At 57.5% G+C, this 20,505-nt stretch overlaps 1 protein-coding gene across 3 annotated transcripts; it reads right to left on the bottom strand.

Annotated features, from left to right (window-relative positions):
* Positions 1 to 3,628: 3,628 nt before the first annotated feature.
* GTF3C5 (general transcription factor IIIC subunit 5) lies at positions 3,629 to 18,848 on the bottom strand. 3 transcript variants are annotated; one of them, XM_029203612.1, is made up of 11 exons: positions 18,480 to 18,848; positions 15,930 to 16,149; positions 14,483 to 14,681; positions 10,425 to 10,620; positions 9,197 to 9,301; positions 7,870 to 7,984; positions 7,373 to 7,453; positions 7,094 to 7,191; positions 6,017 to 6,099; positions 5,192 to 5,334; positions 3,631 to 4,398 (listed from the first exon to the last, which is right to left on the bottom strand). In XM_029203612.1, the coding sequence occupies exons 1-11, from the start codon at positions 18,624 to 18,626 to the stop codon at positions 4,118 to 4,120; spliced, it is 1,668 nt and encodes a 555-aa protein (XP_029059445.1). In that variant the 5' UTR covers positions 18,627 to 18,848; the 3' UTR covers positions 3,631 to 4,117. The 3 variants fall into 3 exon arrangements, with proteins under 3 accessions (XP_029059447.1, XP_029059445.1, XP_029059446.1); XM_029203613.1 differs by having other exon boundaries at positions 3,634 to 4,293; XM_029203614.1 differs by lacking the exon at positions 9,197 to 9,301 and having other exon boundaries at positions 3,629 to 4,398.
* Between the last annotated feature and the right edge of the window lie 1,657 nt (positions 18,849 to 20,505).

Raw genomic sequence — 20,505 nt, 5'->3', positions numbered from 1 at the left:
TCCCCCGCACCAATGATCGCTGACCGCCCTGGTCTGTCTTCAGCAAGAATCCTGTTAGGTCAGTCTCTCCGGAAACCCCCTCTCCCCTGGTGTTTCCTCTTTTTTTTTTTTTGCGGTACGCGGGCCTCTCACTGTTGTGGCCTCTCCCGTTGCGGAGCACAGGCTCCGGATGCGCAGGCTCAGCGGCCATGGCTCACGGGCCCAGCCGCTCCGCGGCACGTGGGATCTTCCCGGACCGGGGCACGAACCCGTGTCCCCTGCATCGGCAGGCGGACTCTCAACCACTGCGCCAGCAGGGAAGCCCTGGTGTTTCCTCTTAGTAAGTTTCCATCCACAGACTCTCTCTCAGCCTTGTTTGGCTAGGAAACCCCACTTGCCCAGGCTGTATTTGGACTTGAGCTCAGCTCTATATGGAAGTCTCTCTTTCCCTATCGCAATAATCCTGAATAAAATCTGTTTTGGGGAATTACCTGGCGGTCCAGTAGTTAAGACTCCAGGCTTCCACTGCGAGGGTCCTGGGTTCCGTCCCTGGTTGGAGAACTAAGATCCCACAAGCCATGCGGCACGGCCAAAAAAAAAAAAAAAAAAAGTCTTCTTACTGCTTTAACAACTGTCCGTGTGTGTGTGTGTGTGTGTGTGTGTGTGTGTGTGTGTGTGTGTGTGTTTAATCATTTTTATTGGAGTGTAGTCTGGTTTTTCTTTGACAGATCTCCCAAGAGCCCTGGGACTCTAACCTGGAAGAGGGGCTGGCCTGCGTGCCTGGGCCACCTCGGTCCCCCTGCTGTGGATTGTGTGGGATTTGCTGTGCATGGCCTCGGCTGTAGCTTTTTCCTCTCTCAGGCAATCTTCTGACTCCTTGGTTCTCACAAAAGAAAACTGGGAAAATCAGACAAAACTTGGAGCAGTGTGGTTGTTACATATCAGCCGCATTATGGTAACTTGGTGGAGAAAACTTAATCCAAATGTCTGAACTGGGAGTTTTGAATCCTGGTCCATGGGCCTGTTAGGAAGTTTAAGGACAGGCCGTGGGAGCCGGGATGCCCCTGAAACTTGATGCACATATTTGTGGGTAAGCATATCCTCCTTCAGAAAGACTCCATGGTTATCACTGTGTGCTCGGAGCATCTATGACCTTCCAAAGAGTCTACGTTGGAAGTATCAAAAGTTCTGAATTGGTATAACTGACAGAAACTAACGAAATTGATTTAATGGCACAAATACTTTTTAAAATGTTTTTCTGGGCTGGAGCACATTCTGTAAGGGCATATGCACCTGCGTTAACCTTTGTAAATCAGACAGACACAGGTCCAACCCTGACACTGCCACTCGATAGCTGTGGGATCTGGACATGTGTCTTTACCTCTCTTAACTTCCCCACTGATACCTTTGCTCAGGGAACGATGTCTGAGAGGTTCATAGCACAACAATGATCAGGGTCTTCTGTTTACAAGGTGCTCAAAAGGAACATTTAAAATTTGTTTTCAGGCAGAGAAACGTCCATTTTAAGTTGTAGGGAACCTAACTATGTCAGTAGATGTTCTAGCCACAGAGAAAACAGTTACTTCAAGTGACTTGGAGGCGTGACTGTATGTTCATAGCAGCATTTATCCTAAGGAGAAAGCAAGTGCAACACAATCTTAAATGATTTTGGATGGTCATATTATTTTATCAAAGATTACTTTATATAATTTATCACTTGTTATTTAAATTTGTATACTTGATAAGTTATATGATCTATTATATTTTCTCTTTTGAAAATATATGTATGTTACAGGAGAAAAAGTAGTTATGCTAGCGGTGTAAGATTTTCAGCATAGGTGGAAAAAGAAATGAATGAGATCAGAGAGGGACTTTCCTGGCGGCCCAGCGGTTAAGACTCTGCACTTCCAATGCAGGGGGTGTGGGTTCAATCCCTGGTCGGGGTACTAAGATCCCACATGCTGCGCAGAGAAGTAAAACCTTATAATCTTACATTTTCATTGGGAGATATCTATATGAACTCATAACATTATTTTTTGGGGGGTAAAAAAGTGTCCATTTCCTAGCTGTGTGATCCAAAGCCCTAGAGGTAAAGAAAACCCAGGAGCAACAAGCACCCCCTGGTGCCCAGATTGGGGTGTCTAAACACCATTTCCACACCAAGGAAGGTGGCACCCTGGAGCAACGGCTAGGCTGGATCTAAGACAGGAAATGCAGTGGAGGAGCCTGGGCCATCACGGTGGCTGGAAGCAAGGAGGCTGGAAGACCAGAGGGTGCGTCGAAGGACACAGGACCCAACCCGGGGCTGCTCTCAGGCCAGACATGAGACAAGTAGGGCAGCAAAAAGCATGACTGCAACGGATTGAAACAGATCATCACAAAGCTAAAAGCGTCCCCCTGGTCATCACTGGTCATCGCTGTGGAGCCATAAATGAGGCCAGTGGATGAGGCTGACAGCACCCGAATCTGCTGGTCAGTCAGTGCTCATGTCACTAAAGGGACCCAGCAGACATCGGTGCCTCCCAACTGGATGGGCGCATTCGAAGCTGAGTTGCTGTTGATTTGTTAAGTGTGATGACAGCGTCACTGTGTTTTGAAAACAAAAAGTCCTGATGTGTTAGACACACGCTGAAGTATGGGATGGTAACTGGTAAAGCCATATGATGGATAAATAGGGGCTTATTATACAATACTCAGAACTTCTGTGTATATTTGCTATTTTCCATAATAAAATGCTTTTTAAAAGGGGGTGTGTGTAGGTATTTCGGTTTCTAAGTAGGGAACCCCTGAATCCTTTTCAAGAACCTGGGAAGCCCGTCCAATTCGGCACATAGAAGGCAGGTTCTGGGTAAGGTGGGGCTTAGCTGCAAATGGAGTGTCCCTGCCCCCCGGCATGCCTCTCTCAGCTCTGCACAGGGACCAAGGCGGCTTCCGGGAGAGGGGGCCAGAACCCAGACCTTCTCCCTCTGAGCTTTGCGGTTAGCAGCATGGTTAAGAAGTGGGACCGGCCACAGCTAAGATCCACCAGCAGAGACCTCGGCCTGAGTGAAAGCGGTACACAGGTGAGGGAAGGGGGAAGGCCCAGGCAGCTGCACCTCACCCCCAGTGGGAGCGACAGGCACGTCGGGGCGCTCAGCTCTACAAGGCCGGTTCCCAGGACTGACCACTTCAGGCCAACTGTGAGCCACTGGGGTTTCTGAGCTGTCGTGGGAGGGGCTTCTGTCTGACTTCGGAGCTTGTGGTCACAGTCTGTGGCCCAGCCCGCCGGCTGAGGAAGTGGGTGACGGGGCTCGTCTCTGGCTCAGGCAGTGTGTGGGGGGGTACTCCCCAGGGAGGGCAGGTTCAGCCCACCAGGGACCCTGCAATCCCTGGGAACCTCTGGTTTCACACCAGGCAGCCCTGAGACAGGGTCTGTCTCCCGTGAGCCTCTCAAGAACACATCCGTTTGGAACAGGAAGGGATGAACGTGAGGCTGTAGGGCCCCCCGGGGCTGCAGTTACTCCTGGCTGCTCTCACCTGGCCCACCTGCCGAGGGGCATCAGGCCTGTTCTCAGCCACCCCCGCATCACCCACCCCGAGGTCACTGAATGAACGACTGAAGGGACAAACGACGTCCAGCGCGGAGCCCAAGCCCAGAGGCAAGAGGAAACCCCTCTCTGGCTGACATCCCCACTGAGACACCAAGGCTCCTTGGGAAAATGTGTTTAATACGGACAATTCCAGCTGGGCCTGCCCTTTGCCAGGTTACCCCAAATGGATGGGGTCCAGACACGATGGCAGACTTGGCCGCCTGTGACCACGGACCAGGCTCCTCGCCCCGTCCTTTTGCCTCAGCGGCAGCCAGGGCCGGCCCTCCCCCGCCGCACCATCTCCACCTCCAGCGCTTGCTGGTCTCGGCCAGAGGGAGGCGCTGGGCGCTGGCTCAGCCCGAGGGACACCGGGCTGGCTCACGGCTGTGCAAAGCCGGGGCACCATCTTCGGGATGGCCCCGGGCACCCAGGGTCGGCCGTACCGGCTGCTTTCCTCAGCGGGGCCGCCTGGGGACATTCTGGCTTCTGCGGGCAGCAGCAGGGCCCGGCTCGTCCTGGGCCCCTCATCAGGCCTGCTCGGGGGGCCCAGCCTGGAGCCCAGGGCTGCATCACACGTAGTCCAGAACTTCCGTCTCCATCTCGTTCTCGCTCCCGTCCGACGGCTTGAAGTCGTCCTCGTCGTCCTCGTCGTCCTCGTCCTCCGCGTCCTCTGCGTCCTCGTCCCCAGATCCGCAGGTCAGCTGTTCTTTCCCGTCGTCAGCTTTGGTTGTGCTGGAGAAGAGAGCTGGGCCAAAAGACAGGCCGTGTGTGTCCCGTCGTTGGCTCCTGGGTGCACCCACACCAGCTGTCGCTGGTCTCAGCCAGAGGCCCTCGGCTCCTGGGGGCCTGTCTACAAATACGGGTGTCTGGGCTCAAGCTCTAGAGAAGCTGCTTTGGGAAGCAGGATGGCTGGGGCACCTGGGACTCCAGTTGAAAAAGCACTTCAGGGAACACTGAGGCCAAGGGCCTTGAAAACCTCTTCCCCGGAGGAGCCTCGGGCAGCTCATGGGTCCCGTGGACTCCCCAGAAGTGTGCAGGGCTCTGTGTCAGTGCTTTTCTCAACTGGACTCTCAGAGGGGGGCTGTGTCCTAAAGGAGGCTGAGAACCCCTACTCCCATCAGCTCCACAGGGGCTGGTGGGTCTGGGACGCCCCCTCCCCGAGCCTGGGAGGAACCCCCGAGAGGGGCCCTTTCGCTTGCTCTCCCCCAGCCCCATCAGACCTGCAGTGCAGCAAGGGCTCACTCCCCTTGCTCACACCCCGTGCGGGGATGCTCATCCTGGGGAGGGGCAGGCAGTGCCGGGCGACAGGAGCCCAGGCCCCGCCGTCCCTGCCCTCCCAGGGGAGACAGGAGCAACGTGCCCACACGTGGCCAGAGGATGCAGGGTGACGTCAGGGCATAAAGCGGCGGCCCCCCTGGCAGCACTGGCTCTGTTCCAGCCCCACCCCTCTGGGCCCGTCTCCTGCCTTCAACCCCCAGGGCTGAGCCCTGGCTCCGAAGGCCCCCCTCCCACCACTGTCAGGGCAAGAGGCTCCCACCTGGGTGCAATTTCTTGGGGAGCAGGTCCACTAGGGACGACACTTGCTTGGGCCCCAGAGGGGGGCCCAGAGCACCCAGGGCTTCCCTTCACCCGAGCACTCTCACCAGGCCTCTTGGAGCGGATGGTGTGCCGGATCATGAGGGACATCATGTCCCTCAGGTCGTCACTGGTCTTGGGGAGGCACCAGCCGTCCCGCTCTGTGCAGAGACTTTCAGCGCCGTCATTGCGGTGAATGATCTCCTGCAGCCTGGCGTTGGGAGACGGAGTTCCCGGGTGGGGTCTCTGCCCACAGGTGCCAGGAAGCAGTTCTGGCAGAGCTGGGGTCGTGCTCAGAAAAACAGCACTCAGAGCGCCATCCCGAGGGAGAAGCTCGGTCACGAAGGGCGTCAAGAAAGCGGTCCACCCCGAGCTGGGGCCCCGATCCCCACCCTGCACACGAGGCGGGCGTGTGCCGCGGCCCACTTGCCTGGTGAGAGCCTGAGCGTTCACCAGGTTCCAGGCTGGGTTTAACACGCTCCCGCCTCCTCCCACCCCAGCACCCATCCCCCAGGTTTTTAAACATCACTAGGAACAACTGGCTTAAAGGTTTCTGGGATTCTGATCAACTCCAGGGCCTGGGGACCGCGTCAGGAACCCCCATGCGGGCAAAGGAGGAGGAAGGCAAAGACCCCGGCCCAGCGCTGTGCTCTGCGCGCAGCCCAGCCAGCTGCCCAGAGGTGCGGCCCGAGGCGCACCCGGGTAGCCACTCCCGAGGGCCGCGCGAGCCCGGGCAGAGGACTCCCAGGCGGCCGGCCTTCTCGCTGAGAGATTAAGGCTGACGTGAAGTGGAAGAGTCACAGGAAACACCTCAGTCCCCGGCTGGTTTCTCTGCACTGACCCCGAGAGCCACGGTCCCCACCTCGGCGTCTCAGGGCCCCACACGTACGTACTCGTCCACGTTCAAGTCGCAAAACTGGTAGAACATCTGTCGGTATGGTGGCAAGGCCCCCTCCCGGAAGATGTAGACCGAGTCCTGGCAAAGGAGGGCAGAGACGGCAAGGTCGGAGGGAGCGTCCCCGGGGGCGGGTGGCGCAGGAGAGCCCCATGCCGTGGCTCCCACGGGGCGTCTCCCAGGGCGGCTGCCTATCCTGCTCCCAGGACCTGGCAGGCCTGGCTCTTCTCCCCAGATTCAGGCGAGGCAGATGGGCCACAGGCCGGGGAGCCGGTGTGCAGACAACGAGCCGCGACTCCCCAGGCGTCGAGGGGTGGTCGAAGCAGCCAGGCCCTCCCTTGGGCCCTGGGACCGTGAGGCGCCGGGGGCCGGGGCTGGGCTCTGCCTCGGCGCCTCCCTGCAGGGCCCTCCGCACGGCTCTCTTCCACTGCTCGGTCATCTTAGGTGGCCCTGCAGGCCAGTTCCAGAGGTGGGGATAAAGGCCTATCTTAGAGTCCTGGAGGAGGACGGCTGCTCTGGCGAGGGTCCGGGCCCTCCCTGAGGAGCGGAGACCTGACACTGCTGGGAGACAGCCGCCCCACCCCCTCTACGAGGCAGGTGACTCCAGGGAGGGGGCCACCCTGCCAGCCTCGCCCCGAGCCTGGAGCAGCTCACGTCGGCCAGGCACGGGAAGGGCCCCAGGAGTCGCCGCCCCTGCTGCGTGCCTGTGCTAACGAGAGCCTGAGCCTGTGAGGGAGGCCCGCGGCCAGCCCGCGGCCAGGGTGCAGACGGTCCGCTCTGGCTTCAGGCCCACAGCGCCTGAGGCTCACCAGCCCTGTGGCTGCCACGCGGGGCTGCTGGCATCTGAGCCCCTCCCTAAGACGTGCCCAGGTGGTCCCCAGCACCCATGCCCAGAGGCTGTCCCAGGAGGTGGGAGTCACGTAAAGGCACAGGGAGGGCAGAGCAGCCTCAGTCGGAGCCCCTCCTGGCGTCACAGGCGGGGCTGGGGGCTGTGTGAGGGGTCCTGGGCCTGCCCGAGGGAGGGGCCGCCGCTCCCCGCGCCCTCACCCAGGCAGGCAGCTCAGGGGACACCTACCTTGAGCTTGTACTTGTTGGAGGCCAACTTGCGTGCACTGGCCGACCCGGAGGGACCCAGGCCCTGCTTCAGGTCTTGCATGGTGACGAGCTGGCTGCCTGCAAGGGGACCACGGCAGGGTTTGGAATACGGGGGTGTGTTTCTCCCGCCCTCCCTCCCCGGGGTGCGCGGGCCAGCAGTGCCCTGGAGTGACCTCCTCGGGAAGCCCCTTCCCATCCCGCCGTCCGGACGCCCATCTTCCCCAGCGCCTGATCCGCAGAGGGAGCCTGAGCCCCTTACTCGTTTTTTTGACGGTGATGGGGAGGCTGTAGTTGTAGGTGCTGCGCTTGGCCTTGACGGGCATGTCGCTGGGGGCGTAACCTGCCGGAGGGGGGCGCGCATCAGGTGGGGTGGGCACAGAGCCCCTTCTGGCAGCCACAGGCGCACCGGGGTTCCCTGGGGCGGCTCCTGAGAAGGGGACTCAGGCCCCCCGCTGGAGTGACAGGAGCCGCCGTGTCCTGGTGCTTTGTGTGCGGGGGGGTCACCGCGGGCCGGGGACAGGAGATTGACGGGATGCCTGGCCTGCACCACAGGAGCTGTAAGTAGCCACTAGAGCATCACCACAGGAGCCAGGACGAGATCTCGGGTCCTCGTGTCTGCGCTACTCTGTCCCTAACAGTCCCACCGAGGGGGGAATATATCCTCTCCACGTGGATATATTCTTATTACAGAAGAGAACGCTGGAAACAGAAAACGATAAAGGGAAAAGGAAAGCAAGGGTTTCGGTAATTGTTTACCGTATTTCATTCCACAACGGATTCGGAAGTCAAGGACTTGATAAATCTTGGCGTCTGGGTGTTTTCGGGGGTCGTACCCGAATCGAATCCACAGGCTTCTCCAGGGGCCTGTTATCTGGAGACAGAAAGGGCGGGAGTGCGAAGTGTGGTCAAGGCCGATCCCCAGCCCCCCTCAGTTGCAGGCCCAGGTGGCTGCCCACACGGGGCAGCACCACACCCCCATGAGTTGGGGACAGGCTCTGGAACCCTGCCCCCCAGCTCGCACGTGTGGCTCGGTCACCTCGGGTAGGTCACTTGGCCTTTCCAAGCCTTGGTCTTCCAGTCAGATGGCGTCTTGGTGAGGATTAAATGAGACGGTGCCCCTGAAGCCCTCACCGCAGTACCCGGCACAGAGAAAGAGCTCAAGAACTGTCACAACTGTGCTAATGGATGGGAGGCACTGTCCCCAAACAGTGCTCCCGAGGTCCTTGTGTCCAGAAAGCCAATGCTGAAAGGCAGGCAGCAGCTTTGTGATGTCGGGTCTAAGCCCAGGAGGGATGAGCCCGTCTCATGCCCCCCACCTCCTGGCCATCACGGTCACGGTCACGTTGTCCGTCTGCCGCCCCAGGTTGGACCCCTGGCTGGCAGGAGCTCTTCCTCACAGCACCTTGGGGAATCTCAGTGAGGACAGCCCCATCTCCATCCCTCCTGGACTGAGTCCACGGCGCATGTGACCCCCACTGAACGCCCCTCAACCCAGGGAGAATGCGTGAAGGCAGGTGGCACTGTGGTTAGGGGCCCAGGCGCTGCAGCCAAACAGGCCGGGGTCCCCAGGGGGCTCTGCCACTCCCTGGCTGTAGGATCTTGGCCCATCAAGTCGCCAATCTGAGCCGAGCCTCTACATCAGAGGTCCAAACCCTGCTGCCATGCCCCACGGAAGAAGAAAGGATGCTATGCACATAGCACTTAACCCAGGGCCTGGTCCTTAGAAAGCTCTCCATACAAGGCCATTAAAAAATGTATAATCCGGGCTTCCCTGGTGGTGCAGTGGTTGAGAGTCCGCCTGCCGATGCAGGGGACACGGGTTCGTGCCCCGGTCCGGGAAGATCCCACATGCCGCGGAGCGGCTGGGCCTGTGAGCCATGGCCGCTGACCCTGCGCATCTGGAGCTCCGCAACGGGAGAGGCCACAGCAGTGAGAGGCCCGCGCACCACAAAAAACAAAGTATAATCCCTTTAAGAAGCCATCCTCCAGCTGCTGGGACAGGGCCGCCTGCCCTTGCTGGGGCTCTGAGGCACGTCAGGGATCAGGACAGCACAGGTGGGAAGCGTGGTGGGCGGGCACTCACCATGTAATAGGCCATGAAGGGCAGCAAGACCTTGAGCTTGTCGGGGTGGACGCTGATGTTGGCCTTGACAGCGTTACGTGACCAGATGGGGCGGATTTCAAACAGCTGGAGGGTCAAGGCAGAGGCTGAGAAGAGCACCCGCAGCTTCCCCGCCTGCCCCAGGCTCCCCGCACGGTCTGGCCCCAGAGGACCTTCCTGAGAGGAGTGGGGGTGGGGGGAGCAGGGGCCAGGCAGGTGGGGAGGGGCCTCTGCGCACGCCCACTCGTCCCGCCCTCAGAAGCGCCCTGCTCGCCCAGCACGTGTCAAGTGCGGTTGCAGGGCCTGGGGGTCCTGAAATGACCATGAGAGACGCTGTCCCTGTCCTTAGGCGGCTCAAAGGGCAGCGGGGAGGCAGAGGACCAAAGGAGCCAGAGCAGGGCCAGGAGGGGGACGGGCCGGAGCTCTGGGCCCCTGAGCAGCCCCAGAGGGCAGGGGCCTGAGCCGGGATGTGACGAAGGCCGCAGGGGACGGCCCACCCCCTCCCAGTGGGAGGGCTGTGAAGGGCCAGTGGGGCTGGAGTGGGAGGGCCAGGGTGGGAGCGGCCCCGAGCCAGGTGGGAGATTGGGCTGTGTCCAGATGACAACGAGGGGCCTTGGAGAGTGGCCCCCATGTCCCCCCGACCTAGCGACTGCTAGAAACATAACAAGGTGTCCACCACTTAAGAAATAACATCCCACCCCACCCCCGTCCCGCACCAAGGGGACAGTCAAGTTCAACAGGGGCAGAGGCAAGGGTTGGTCAGCAGTGATGTGCTGAGAACCTACTGTCCACACCTGTGGCGACACAAGGACCAGAGTCCCCTGGCCTGGGTCTCCCAGAACCTGCAAGCCCGGGTAAGGCAGAAGGCCGCCTCCGCCCAGCGCCCCCGTCCAGCCCGGCTCTAACGGGGAGGAAGCGCCGGGCCTGGTGCGCACCAGGTGCCCCATCTGATGTGTTGCAGCCAAGGGCTGGATGAACAAAAGCTTCCGGAATCCCGGAGCTCCACGCCGAGGTCACATGTGGACAACGTTTACCATCCCAAAGGGACCTCTTATGAGTTTTAAGGAGCACTTTGAACTCTGGGAGGGCAGGGCTTACACTGGCATAGCTTTAGACGTCACATCTGGAGGTGAAGAGTTCCCATGTGTTAATAAATGAGCCTAAGACAAGGTGCGGCCAGTGAAGGTGTGGCCAGGGGGGCAGGGCTCACCTTCCTCAGCTCCTCCTCCACCTTGTGGTCCACGGGGTTGGTGCACACCTTCCTCCAGGTCTGGGCCGCAGCCTCTAGTGGCTGCTCGGGTGCCTCATCCCCCTCGAAGTTGACGAAGATGGCATTGTGAGGGCGCCGGGCCCTGCTCAGGCCGATCAGGTTCTCCCCGGAGATGGAGGGGTTGTTGTAGCCTTCCCTAGGAGCAGAGAGCTGCTGAGGGCGGGAGCGCCAGGCGTGGGCCCGCTGGACACGGGCAGCCCACGTGTGGGTGCGTTTCCCTGGAATCTGGGTGAGAAGCGGATCTCAGCCCCGGCCACTGAAGGCAGGCGCCTGTGTTCTCAGGCTGATGACCAGGAGAAGAAGGGGCAACGAGTCCGCGTCAGCTCAGAGAGGCTCCGAAGCAGGGCCAGGCCAAGAGTCCCAGAGGCTGGGGTGTGGGGAAGGGCCTCTGCCGTGAGGCCTGCATCGCGTCGTGCACGGCACCGTCCAGCCAGTGAAAAGCTGGAAACAGCCCAGATGCCCATCAGGGCAGGGACAGTGGAATCAGCTGGGCGCGGGCGGCCACACGGGAACCACCGATCAGCTGCCAGAGCGCAGCTGTGCTTACTGACGCCCACAAGTCACTTATCTAACCCTCGAAACAATCCTACGAGGAAGGACCCATTTCCCATGAAGTCACTGAGGCCACAGGGGTTGGAAACCTGCCTCGAGCCAGAGCTCGAGGTGATGGAGCTGGGACTTGAGCCCAGGGAGGCTGGCGGGGCCGCTAACCTCCGTCCTGCTCGGAAGCATCTCAACGATACCGCGGTGAAGGGAGGACGGATACTACCAGACGCTCTCGTCACAGAGGCTAAAAGAAGAGCTCTGGGGACCTCCCTGGAGGTCCAGTGGTTAGGACTGCGAGCTTCCACTGCAAGGGGCCTGGGTTCGACCCCTGGTCAGGGACCTAAGATCCATCCCGCAAGACGCACAGTGCGGCCAAAAACAAAAGGGGGGGGGATGGGGCTCTGCCACCAGCTGTTAGCACAGAGCACACAGGGTCAACGATTCCTAGGGGGCTCAGAGCGCTTCCCTCTGAGGTGGGACGTCAGGAACATCACAGCTTCGCTAAAGCAGGGGGAACAGTACAAGGAGCCCCCATAAGCCCACCATCCTCTTCCACAGCTGCCGTCACAGGGCCAGTTTCACGCCATCCAGGCCCCGCCCCAAACCCTCTCAATTATTCTGCAGTGCATTGCAGAGTATGTCCTGGATGTCACACAGGTGATTAATACCTTTTAAATTTGCTTCCATTTTACCGTAATTTTCTACATGAGTACATACCATCGGCATATTTATAAAGAACAACAAAGTGATTTTTCACATTGGGAAACAAAGTTACAAAGACGGGATCAAACCTGTGTCTTTTGTAAACAACATGACTCCACTTGAAACCATCCTGAGCACGATCCTGTTTTCCAAGACAACTCCCCGAGGCCCCAGACACCCCCGAAGGAAAGCCCCGGGCACTCCCTCTGGGCCAGGCAGCAGCAGGGCGTGGGCCGCCTGCCCTCCCCCCTTAACTGCCTCAAGGAGTGGGGACCCCCGTCAGGCCAGCGTCCCAGCCTGTCCTCTGCCCACTGGCCAAATAGGAAGCTCAGCCCCCCTGGACCCAGGAAGGCCAGCAAGGCGGGGGCCAGGCCTTCTCTGCCAGTCCTTGGTACCCATGAGGGCCATCAGAGCAGAAAAATCGATGGCAGCCCTGGGAGAAAAGGCAGGTTCCTTCCACGCGCTCGAAAATCGATAAACGACATGGGAGAAAAACAGGGCCTGTGGGTTCAAGGGCAGCCGGCCCTCCACCCCTGTCCCCCTCCCAGAGGCTGGGAGACAGCTGTTTGCTGGCCCTACAGGACGGAGAAGTGACTCTGACGCTGCCATCCAGCATCAGGGCCGGCAATGTGGGGCGGGGGACGGGTGCCTCTAGTTCCTTCTTCTACATATTTTTGTTTCTGACTGTAAGAGTAAAATGCTTGTGGGGGAAAAATAAGTTTCAAATTTCAGAAACATGTACATTTAAAAAATTTGAAACTCTCATAATGAGTATAACATACGCACGGAAAACTGCACACACTAGGGTTTTCAGCAGGGAGGGAATGGAACCGATTCCTTGCAGTTATACATTTCTATAATGTCTGGTCTTTTCTAACAAGCACAATTTACTCCTGCTGTCAGAAAAAGGGTGTGGGGGGGTGGCATTATGGACTCAACTGGCCTGAGAGACATCGACCCTTGTCTGGCTCTCGACTTACTTTTGAGGCAACGGGGAAACGGAGCGAGGACTGGGCCCTGGATGACGTGAAGGACACTGTTAACGTTTGCTCGTTCTGATGACAGCACTATGGCTACGTTAAAATAAACCAAGTCCTTCCCGGTTAGAGACACACACTTGTTTCTGGAAGACGCGCTGTGATGCTGGGGGTGGAGGTGGTGGGAGGTGAAACCAGCAGCAGAAAGTTGAGGCTGGTGACGTAAGTGGGCGTCCGTCACACATTCCTCTCTCCTTTCGGAACTCCCCCGGATATATTTTTTAAAGGAAGGGGACAATACACCTTTCTCCTTAGCATAAAATCTAAGCTCCTTTCTGGGGTCCGTGCGACCCTCACCCCACCCCTCTCTCAGCTCTCTGCGCTTCGGGGGCAACACCCCCGACTGTTCCTTTGCATGTGCCAGCCCCCTGGTCTGGAACGTTCTCCCCGGATCTTCACCTGCCCGGCTCTGTCATCACACAGGTCTGTTTCAAAGGTCAGCTCCCCCGAGGACCCTCCCGCACCCCACTCACTGTGCATGACAGCCCACTCCCCACTTATCTCCTTTAAGACACACACCTGCCCGCAGGCTCCCATCGCCCACTCATCCTTCACTGGGGCTCCACCGGCTCCCCAGCCCCCAGCCCTGCACAGAGCCGCCTGTCACGTCCCCACTGACACTGGCTCCAAGGGGAGCCTGGGGTCCCGACAGGCGGTCAGTACTCGTTGATGGAAATACTTGATGAGGGAAGAGAAGCTTCTCGCCCTCCCGCCCCCCTGCAGATAACTGCTCTGGGCCCAAACTTCCCCATCTTTCCAGGCTTCCATTATCACCCAGTTTACTTTTATAGCACAGAGTCTGCTCTAACACCTGCTTTTCCTAGAGCAAGCTTTCTGGACACGAGCCACGTTGGCCCATGGAGCCCGCTTTCTTAAAGGCTGTGCGGTCTTCCTTGGCACAGACAGGCCGTCGTTTAATTAACTACGTCATCCCTATTAGTGGACTGATCACTCACTTATCCACTTTATCAAACTCTGCCCAGCACTCAGTGTTCTGAGTATTTCCAAAAGCCTCAGTCATTCAGCCCTCTAACAATGCCGAGGAGGCAGTACTGTTACTATTATTATCACCCCTGTTACAGGCGGGGAGGCTGGCGCGGGAGGTCGGGGCTCACCTGCCCGGCCTGTGATGTGGGGTCACAGGTCCAGGACCTGAACACGGGCGCCCGCCCACCCGGGCTCTCTCACCACACCAGGCCCTCTCAGCTTCTCGCTACTGCCCACAACCAACCAGAAAACGTTCTTGTCAGTGTATCTTTGGGCACAGAGGCGACAGTCACTGTGGGATAAATTCCTACAGGCCGCCTGGACGTCAGGAAAGAACATTTAAAACTGTAATAGATTCTGCCAGGTTGCTCTCCAAAAAATATCGACCTCGTTCCCAGGGCTCCTGCGGCAGGGGGTGTCTGTCTCTCCACACCTCAAGGTACACGCTTTTGGGGAGGGGTCTAAGTTCAAAGGCAACATCCTGATTCACACTCTGTGGTGTGAGGACAGCCCTGAGCAAGGCCTCCGGGTGGGGCGCGGGGACCAGGGCTGGTTCCTGACACCCCTGGTCAGGGCTCCTTGTCACCAGCTGCTCTGTTGCTGGGGCCACGGGCCTGAGTAAAGCCGGCCACCTGACCCGTGAGTGGAAGAGTCCAGCCCTCTGAGCGCAGGGCCCTTGCCCTGAGCCCCGATGCTGCGGGGCGGCGGCCACAGGGAGGTCCTTACCGGTGCTGTGTCTCTGGGCGGTAGGAGTAGTCCACCGGGGTGTCTAGCCTGGAGAAGATGGGCGGGGGGATGTAGAGCGGCAGCTCCTGGTGGAAGAAATTCTCCTTCTCGGGCTTGACCATGAGCACCTTGCTGTACATGGACATGTGCCTGCCACCCGCCTCCGTGTGCACGGCCAGGTACTGGAAGTCGGACATTCCTGGGAAGAGAGGTAGACAGACGGCGGACACACTAGTGCACCCGCCCAGGCCCTGGCAGCTGCCGCGCACCAGCACCCGCGTCTTCTCGGGTGCGCTGAGCGGGCCTCGCAGGGGAGGCTGCCGGGCAATGGTAGCAGGACCCAAAACAATAAGTCCGAGTCGCTTCTGGGAACTCAGCCCAGTCGCTTGGATAAATACTACTTTGGGGGGTCGGGGAGTTACCTGGTATGTGAGGATAAAGTCTAGGTCAGCGCTTCTTACACTGTACCGTGCACGTGACTCACCTGGGGTCTTGCTAAGTGCAGACGCTGAGGTGCTGCATTTCTAACAAGCTCCCAGGTGAGGCCCGTGCTGCTGGGCTGGGACACACTGAGTGGTGAGGTACTGGCTCAATTAGAGAGAGGAAGAAACGGATCACTTGGGAAGCCTCGTCCCGGGACTGACGGCCCGCTTTGGTGAATACCACTTTCCACCAGAATGGTGGACGTTCCAAATGCCCCACTTGTGGGATCCCAGGCCCTGTTACACTTTCTATCCCCCTCCTCCTTTTTGGTCTTTATTCTCTTCAGTTTCTATCTTAGAACTGCAGCCGCAACTACAGATACTCTTGAGGCTTGTTAGTAATTCGCCAAGCACCATACGTGTGTGCGAACCGGCACACGGGCATCATCTCTCTGAATTTCCACGAGGGTCTGAGGAACTCCGGGCTCCCACCGCACAGACAGGGAGGCCGAGGGAGGCTGAGGCAGGCACAACTCCCCCACTCCACCCCACGCCTTAGCGCCTCCTCCCAGGGCTTCCCTGTGGGGAGCAAACTCGACTGAGGACCCCACGGGAGACATCCAGTTGGCTGAGAGTTCAAAGGACATGAGGTTCCAAGGGGCTGAGGTGATCTGGGGAGGCTTCAGAGGGTCGGCAAGACAAGCAGCAGTAAAAACCAAGAAGATCCCCAAACACGAGGGCGGGGGTGGGGCTGAAAACTGGACGCCTGTGGACCACTTTAACTTGGCCCCATAAAGCGGCTTTAACAATGCGATTTCTCAGAGAATTCCAGCTTCTCTTAAGAATGCAGAAAACCGAGCAGCAACGAGCAGGGCCTCCTGGACAGGGCCTGCGCTCTGCCACTCCCCTCACACCTGGGCATATCCGGGCCCCCTTCACCGTGCGGATGACCCATGCAGCTCCTGCAGGCACGAGGGACGCAGGCCCTGAAATAACCCAGTGCGGTAAGAATGCTTTGCAGTTACCTTGAAACTTGTAAACGGTGGAGACGATGCCAAGGCTCTCTATGTCGAACGTGACCTTGGGGGGAGCCTCAGGCCCCGGCGCCCCCCTCTGCCGCCTCATCTTCCTCTTGATCCGGAGCAGCAGGCTGCTGGCACTGAAGCGGTTGGCACACACGGGGTGGCAGTAGGGGTCCTTGGGCCGGAAGTACAGCTCCAGCCTCTTAGTGGGGTCTGCATAGATCTGCGGGAGGTCAAAGGAGACAGAGTGAAGCAGGGGGCAGCAAAGCAGCCGGCAGCTCCTCCCTCAGTGAAAGCCCGACGGCGACCCAGGTGGCCAGGGAAGGGCCAGGAGGATTTTTCCGTTTCGTTCTGAGCTTTTAATTCCCAAAAGACTCATTTTTCAAACCCAAGTATCTTAGCTTTTATCTGGTAAGGAAAATGAAGACAGTCTCTTCCTTCTAAGAGGTTGTAAAGTTGGAGACAGTGACTGTCAGTTAAGTAAAGCCATCGTCTCTCGAGTGACAGGTCAGTGCGGGTAACCACCTACTCTTCTGGGAGCACTTCACGGAGGTGTCACCCCCGTGTCTGCCGTGGAGAGCCTGGGTGGGAGTTGAATGACTTGTCTAGGGCTTCTTCTCTGGGAACTACCCACCCCAAAGGGTCCTGGCATTCACCCTCATATATACAAAAGTTTCGAGGTCCAAAGGAGATGAAACCAACAAATAACAAGCACTTTAGCCCTGACTAGTGTGACTCATCCTTTCCACACCTTGATTCCTTCTCCTTAAAATGGACATACTAACAGTACCTAGTCATCGGATTGTTACAATGAATAAATGGAAATATATGTAAAGCACTTAGCCTGGCACCTAAATCATGGTAATGTGTAATCGATAGAGGAATGCTTGTCCCACATGGGGTAAGAGGGGCACGGTAAGTGTCAGCTGTGAGCGTGTGGCAGCACCAACAATGTTAACTAGGCCAAGGTCATCTACTTGCTGGTCTGCTGGCTCCCCAACACCCAGGACACAACCTGGCCCTCAGCAGGTGCTCAGGAAGCATCTAGGGAAAGAAGGTTAAAAAGAGCCCCTCTTCCCTGGTGGCGCAGTGGTTGAGAGTCCGCCTGCCGATGCAGGGGACGCGAGTTCATGCCCCGGTCCGGGAGGATCCCACATGCCGTGGAGCGGCTGGGCCCGTAAGCCATGGCCGCTGGGTCTGTGCGTCTGGAGCCTGTGCTCCGCGGCGGGAGAGGCCACAACAGTGAGAGGCCCGCGTACCACAGGAAAAAAAAAAAAAAAAAAGAGCCCCTATTGTCAGGAAACAGGTCTATGAGACTGCTGTGCTGGGAATGACCCCAGATGTGGGGCTGGCACAGAGGAGGTGCACAAGAAGCAGGAATGGAATGAGTGAATGACCAGTCTCTTCCCAAAGGGGTCCCACTGTAACTGTGTCCAAACATCCCTGGCGTTAGCAGGAGTAAGGGTCCTGGTCAATGCCGCCGTAAAGTAAGTCAGGATAAAAGAAGAAAACATGACTGACTGGGCCTCTACTGGCCTCCTGTGCTTAATGACAGGTTCAAGGTTTTTCAGTATTCATAAAGGATGAGGAAGCAGAATTAAGAGTTCAGACTTCAGAGGGAGATGTGCATGCGTTCAAATTCCCACTGTACCATGTAAGGGCTTGTTTGACCCAACCTTTCTTCCTGTGTCTTTATTAGAAAAATGGGAATAATAATGGTACCTAACTCACTAGATTGTCGTGAAGATTCAATCATGCATTTGACGAGTATTTTAGAAGCAGGCACCGTTATGGATATTAGGACCACAGGAGGTCCCGTTCTCATACAGTTTACAGTCTCAGAGCCAAAGGTCCAAGACAGACAATAAACACATTAAAACATAATTTCAGATTGGAATTAGAGGTTAGCTGCTAGCAGCCACTTTAGTAAGGGCAGTCAAGGAAGGACTCTCTAAAGAAGAGACACTTCAAGATCTGGTGCATGTAAGTCACTTACATAGAGCTTTGCACAAGGTAAGAATTCATCCCAGCTCCACTGTTTGCTGGGTGAACTTGAACAAGCTGATTCGGTTTCCTTGTAAAACTGGGACAATGACAGTTCCTACCTGGCAGGGTTCTAATGCGAATTGAATGTAAGTAAAGCACGTAGAAATGTAGCTGGTACAGAATAAATTGTTAGCTATTACTACTTTTAACACTAATAACATAATCCTTCCTCCCCCTCTCATTGTAGGTCAACGGTTCTTAATCTCCCCATACCTCAGTTTTCTGCTCTGTGAAATGAGGATGTGGCAGCCCAGCACATCCTGGGGAGCGGGGGGGGGGGGGGTCGGTGCAACTGAGGTCTTTTCATGGCAGTAACGATAGGATGGAATGGACACCCTCTCCCCTCTGATCCCAGGGCTAAACTAACTTCCACGCCCGGCGGGTCTTGAAGCAAATCCCCGCCCACTTTGGGCTCCGTTGCCAAGGAAACCTCACATCCCAGGGTAGTCCCGCCCCTCGGCCGTAGTCAAACGACTCAGACCTCCCCGGAGAGTCCCCGCTCCTCACCCGGGAGACGCCTTCCTCGCCGCCCAGGGTCTGCAGCATCTTGGACACGTCGCGCACCACGCCCGGGTACTCCACACACACTATGTGCCGCTCGCGCCGCAGCTCCACGGGGACGGCGACCCCCGGACCCCAGTCTGCCGCCGCCATTCTGCCAGTCTCGTCGGGCCCGCCGCGGGCCGTCCCTCCCCAAGCTCCTAGAGGCCTAGCCTGATCTGTTCCGCTAAGGAATCGCTCCGGGCTTCCTCCCCGCTCGCGTTTGTCTAAATCCCTGAGTTCCGCGAGGCTCGAAGGCCTCTGGGAGCACACCCCCGAGGTGAGGCCCCGAGGCTCGGGGTAAACGACAGCCCGTCCCTCAACTTCGTGTTTAAAACGAGGAGGGATGGAACTCGAGGGGCGGGGTAGGGACCTGTTTCTTCCACCAACCCGCGAGGGGCCTGGAGGCTTGTAAGACACGCCTACTCTTTTAGCCAATGAGAACCCGAGGGACACGCCGAACTTTTTAGCCAATGAAGAGTCAGAAGGAAGCGAAGTTTCAGCCCCCTCCTTCCGCCTGCATAGGTTTTTAGTCAATAATGAACCAGGACTAGGCCGGGTCTCCTCCCCTTCCTCGGATCCCACCCAATGACAGCTCGAGGGCGGGCTCGAGGTAGACTTCCGGCCTGTCTTTTTGCGTGCTGAGGTCCCAGAAATGGTTTCCTGACGCTGGGTCAGACGGAGCGGTTTCTTGGGGGCTCGCCCCTCCCCCCCACTCCTGCTGGCCGCCCCAGAACGGAGGCCAGGAGGAGTTTAATCTGGAAATGGGGAGCGCAAGGGAATTTCACTTTGAATCTTTTTTTTTTTTTTTTTTTTTTGGCCACGCCGCGGGCTATGCGGGATCTCAGTTCCCCGACCTGAGGTTGAACCCCCCGCAGCTGGGCAGCGAAAGCCCGGAATCCTAACCACTAGACGATCAGGGAACTCCTAGGAGTTGTGCTTTGAATGCTCGCCCACCTCCACACACGGAAAACCGGGAGCGCCCCCCTCCCCCGGTGAGAGCTCGGGGCAGAATGCGGGTGTCTGTCCTTCGTTTCTTAGACAGTTATTTAGCGCCTGCTGTGTGCTGGGCACTACTCAGAACCTAACAGGAGAGAAGCGTTAAGTGAGCGGCTGTGGAAGACCCTAAAAGGAGGGACCGGGGCCATTCTAGGAAATGACGGAAGGCAAAACTGTTAACAGCAGGCAGGTAGCTAGGTATGAGAAGAGAAAGAAGGGCAGGGGCCAGGTGGCAGGGGGTCCATGGGCAGACAAAGGAAAACAGGAACCTCCAGACTGACAGGCAACCACACATTCTGAGTGATAAGTGTCCTGGAAGCATACAAAGAAAGATGAGGAAAGGCGGGAATCTCTTGCGTCCAAATGTAACCTGTTGCTCATTATGCCCTCATTACAATAAAATTAGCCTCACAGAAGTACCCATCATGCACCGACGCCATGACAATTCTCATCTAAGCTAAATAAGGACAAAAATCCCTCCTACCCTCGGGAAGGTGGAGCTGGGATGAAAATCAGGGAATACGAACCCCGAACTCCTCCTTCCCCAGTGAATATTCCGCCCCTTCCTTTGTATGCCCTTCATAACTGGCTTGCCAAAGAAACCCCGGGCAGCAGCTCTTCACCTGTCTGCTCGCACTCCCTCTGAGACGGTATTCTTGCTTAAATAAATTCTCACTTTACTTTCTTAACCTCCCTGCTTCGTCTCTGAATTCTTTCGTGATGAAAAAAGAACCTTAAATTCACTAGGAACAAAACTATAGGGAGTGAAGTAGGGGGAGATGAAGGGTCAGAGGTCGACATAGGCCAGACCTAAAAAGGATGTACCTAACGGATGGGCTTTTTCTGAGTGCGATGGAGAGCCTTTGAAGGGTTTTATGCAGGGAGTGCCAGAATCTGATTTATGCATTTAAAAGACTCTATGTGGCTGTTGTGTAGAGAATAGACCAGAAAAGGCAAAAGTGGATTCAGATAAACCAACAGAGAGGCTGCATAA

The sequence above is a fragment of the Monodon monoceros genome, unplaced genomic scaffold, assembly GCF_005190385.1.
Source record: "Monodon monoceros isolate NGI ecotype Baffin Bay Population unplaced genomic scaffold, NGI_Narwhal_1 Super_Scaffold_5, whole genome shotgun sequence".
NCBI lineage: Eukaryota > Metazoa > Chordata > Mammalia > Artiodactyla > Monodontidae > Monodon > Monodon monoceros.
This window is presented reverse-complemented; position numbering and strand designations above follow the sequence as displayed.

Coding starts and splice junctions, on each gene's coding strand:
- GTF3C5 (XM_029203612.1), bottom strand. CDS start 18,626: ATGGCGGCGGCAGACTGGGGTCCGGGGGTCGCCGTCCCCGTGGAGCTG. Junction 7,454..7,869: donor CCGTTGTGGAATGAAATACG/GTAAACAATTAC, acceptor CCCCTCCGGCAG/GTTACGCCCCCAGCGACATG. Junction 5,335..6,016: donor TGCGACTTGAACGTGGACGA/GTACGTACGTGT, acceptor TCCCAACGCCAG/GCTGCAGGAGATCATTCACC.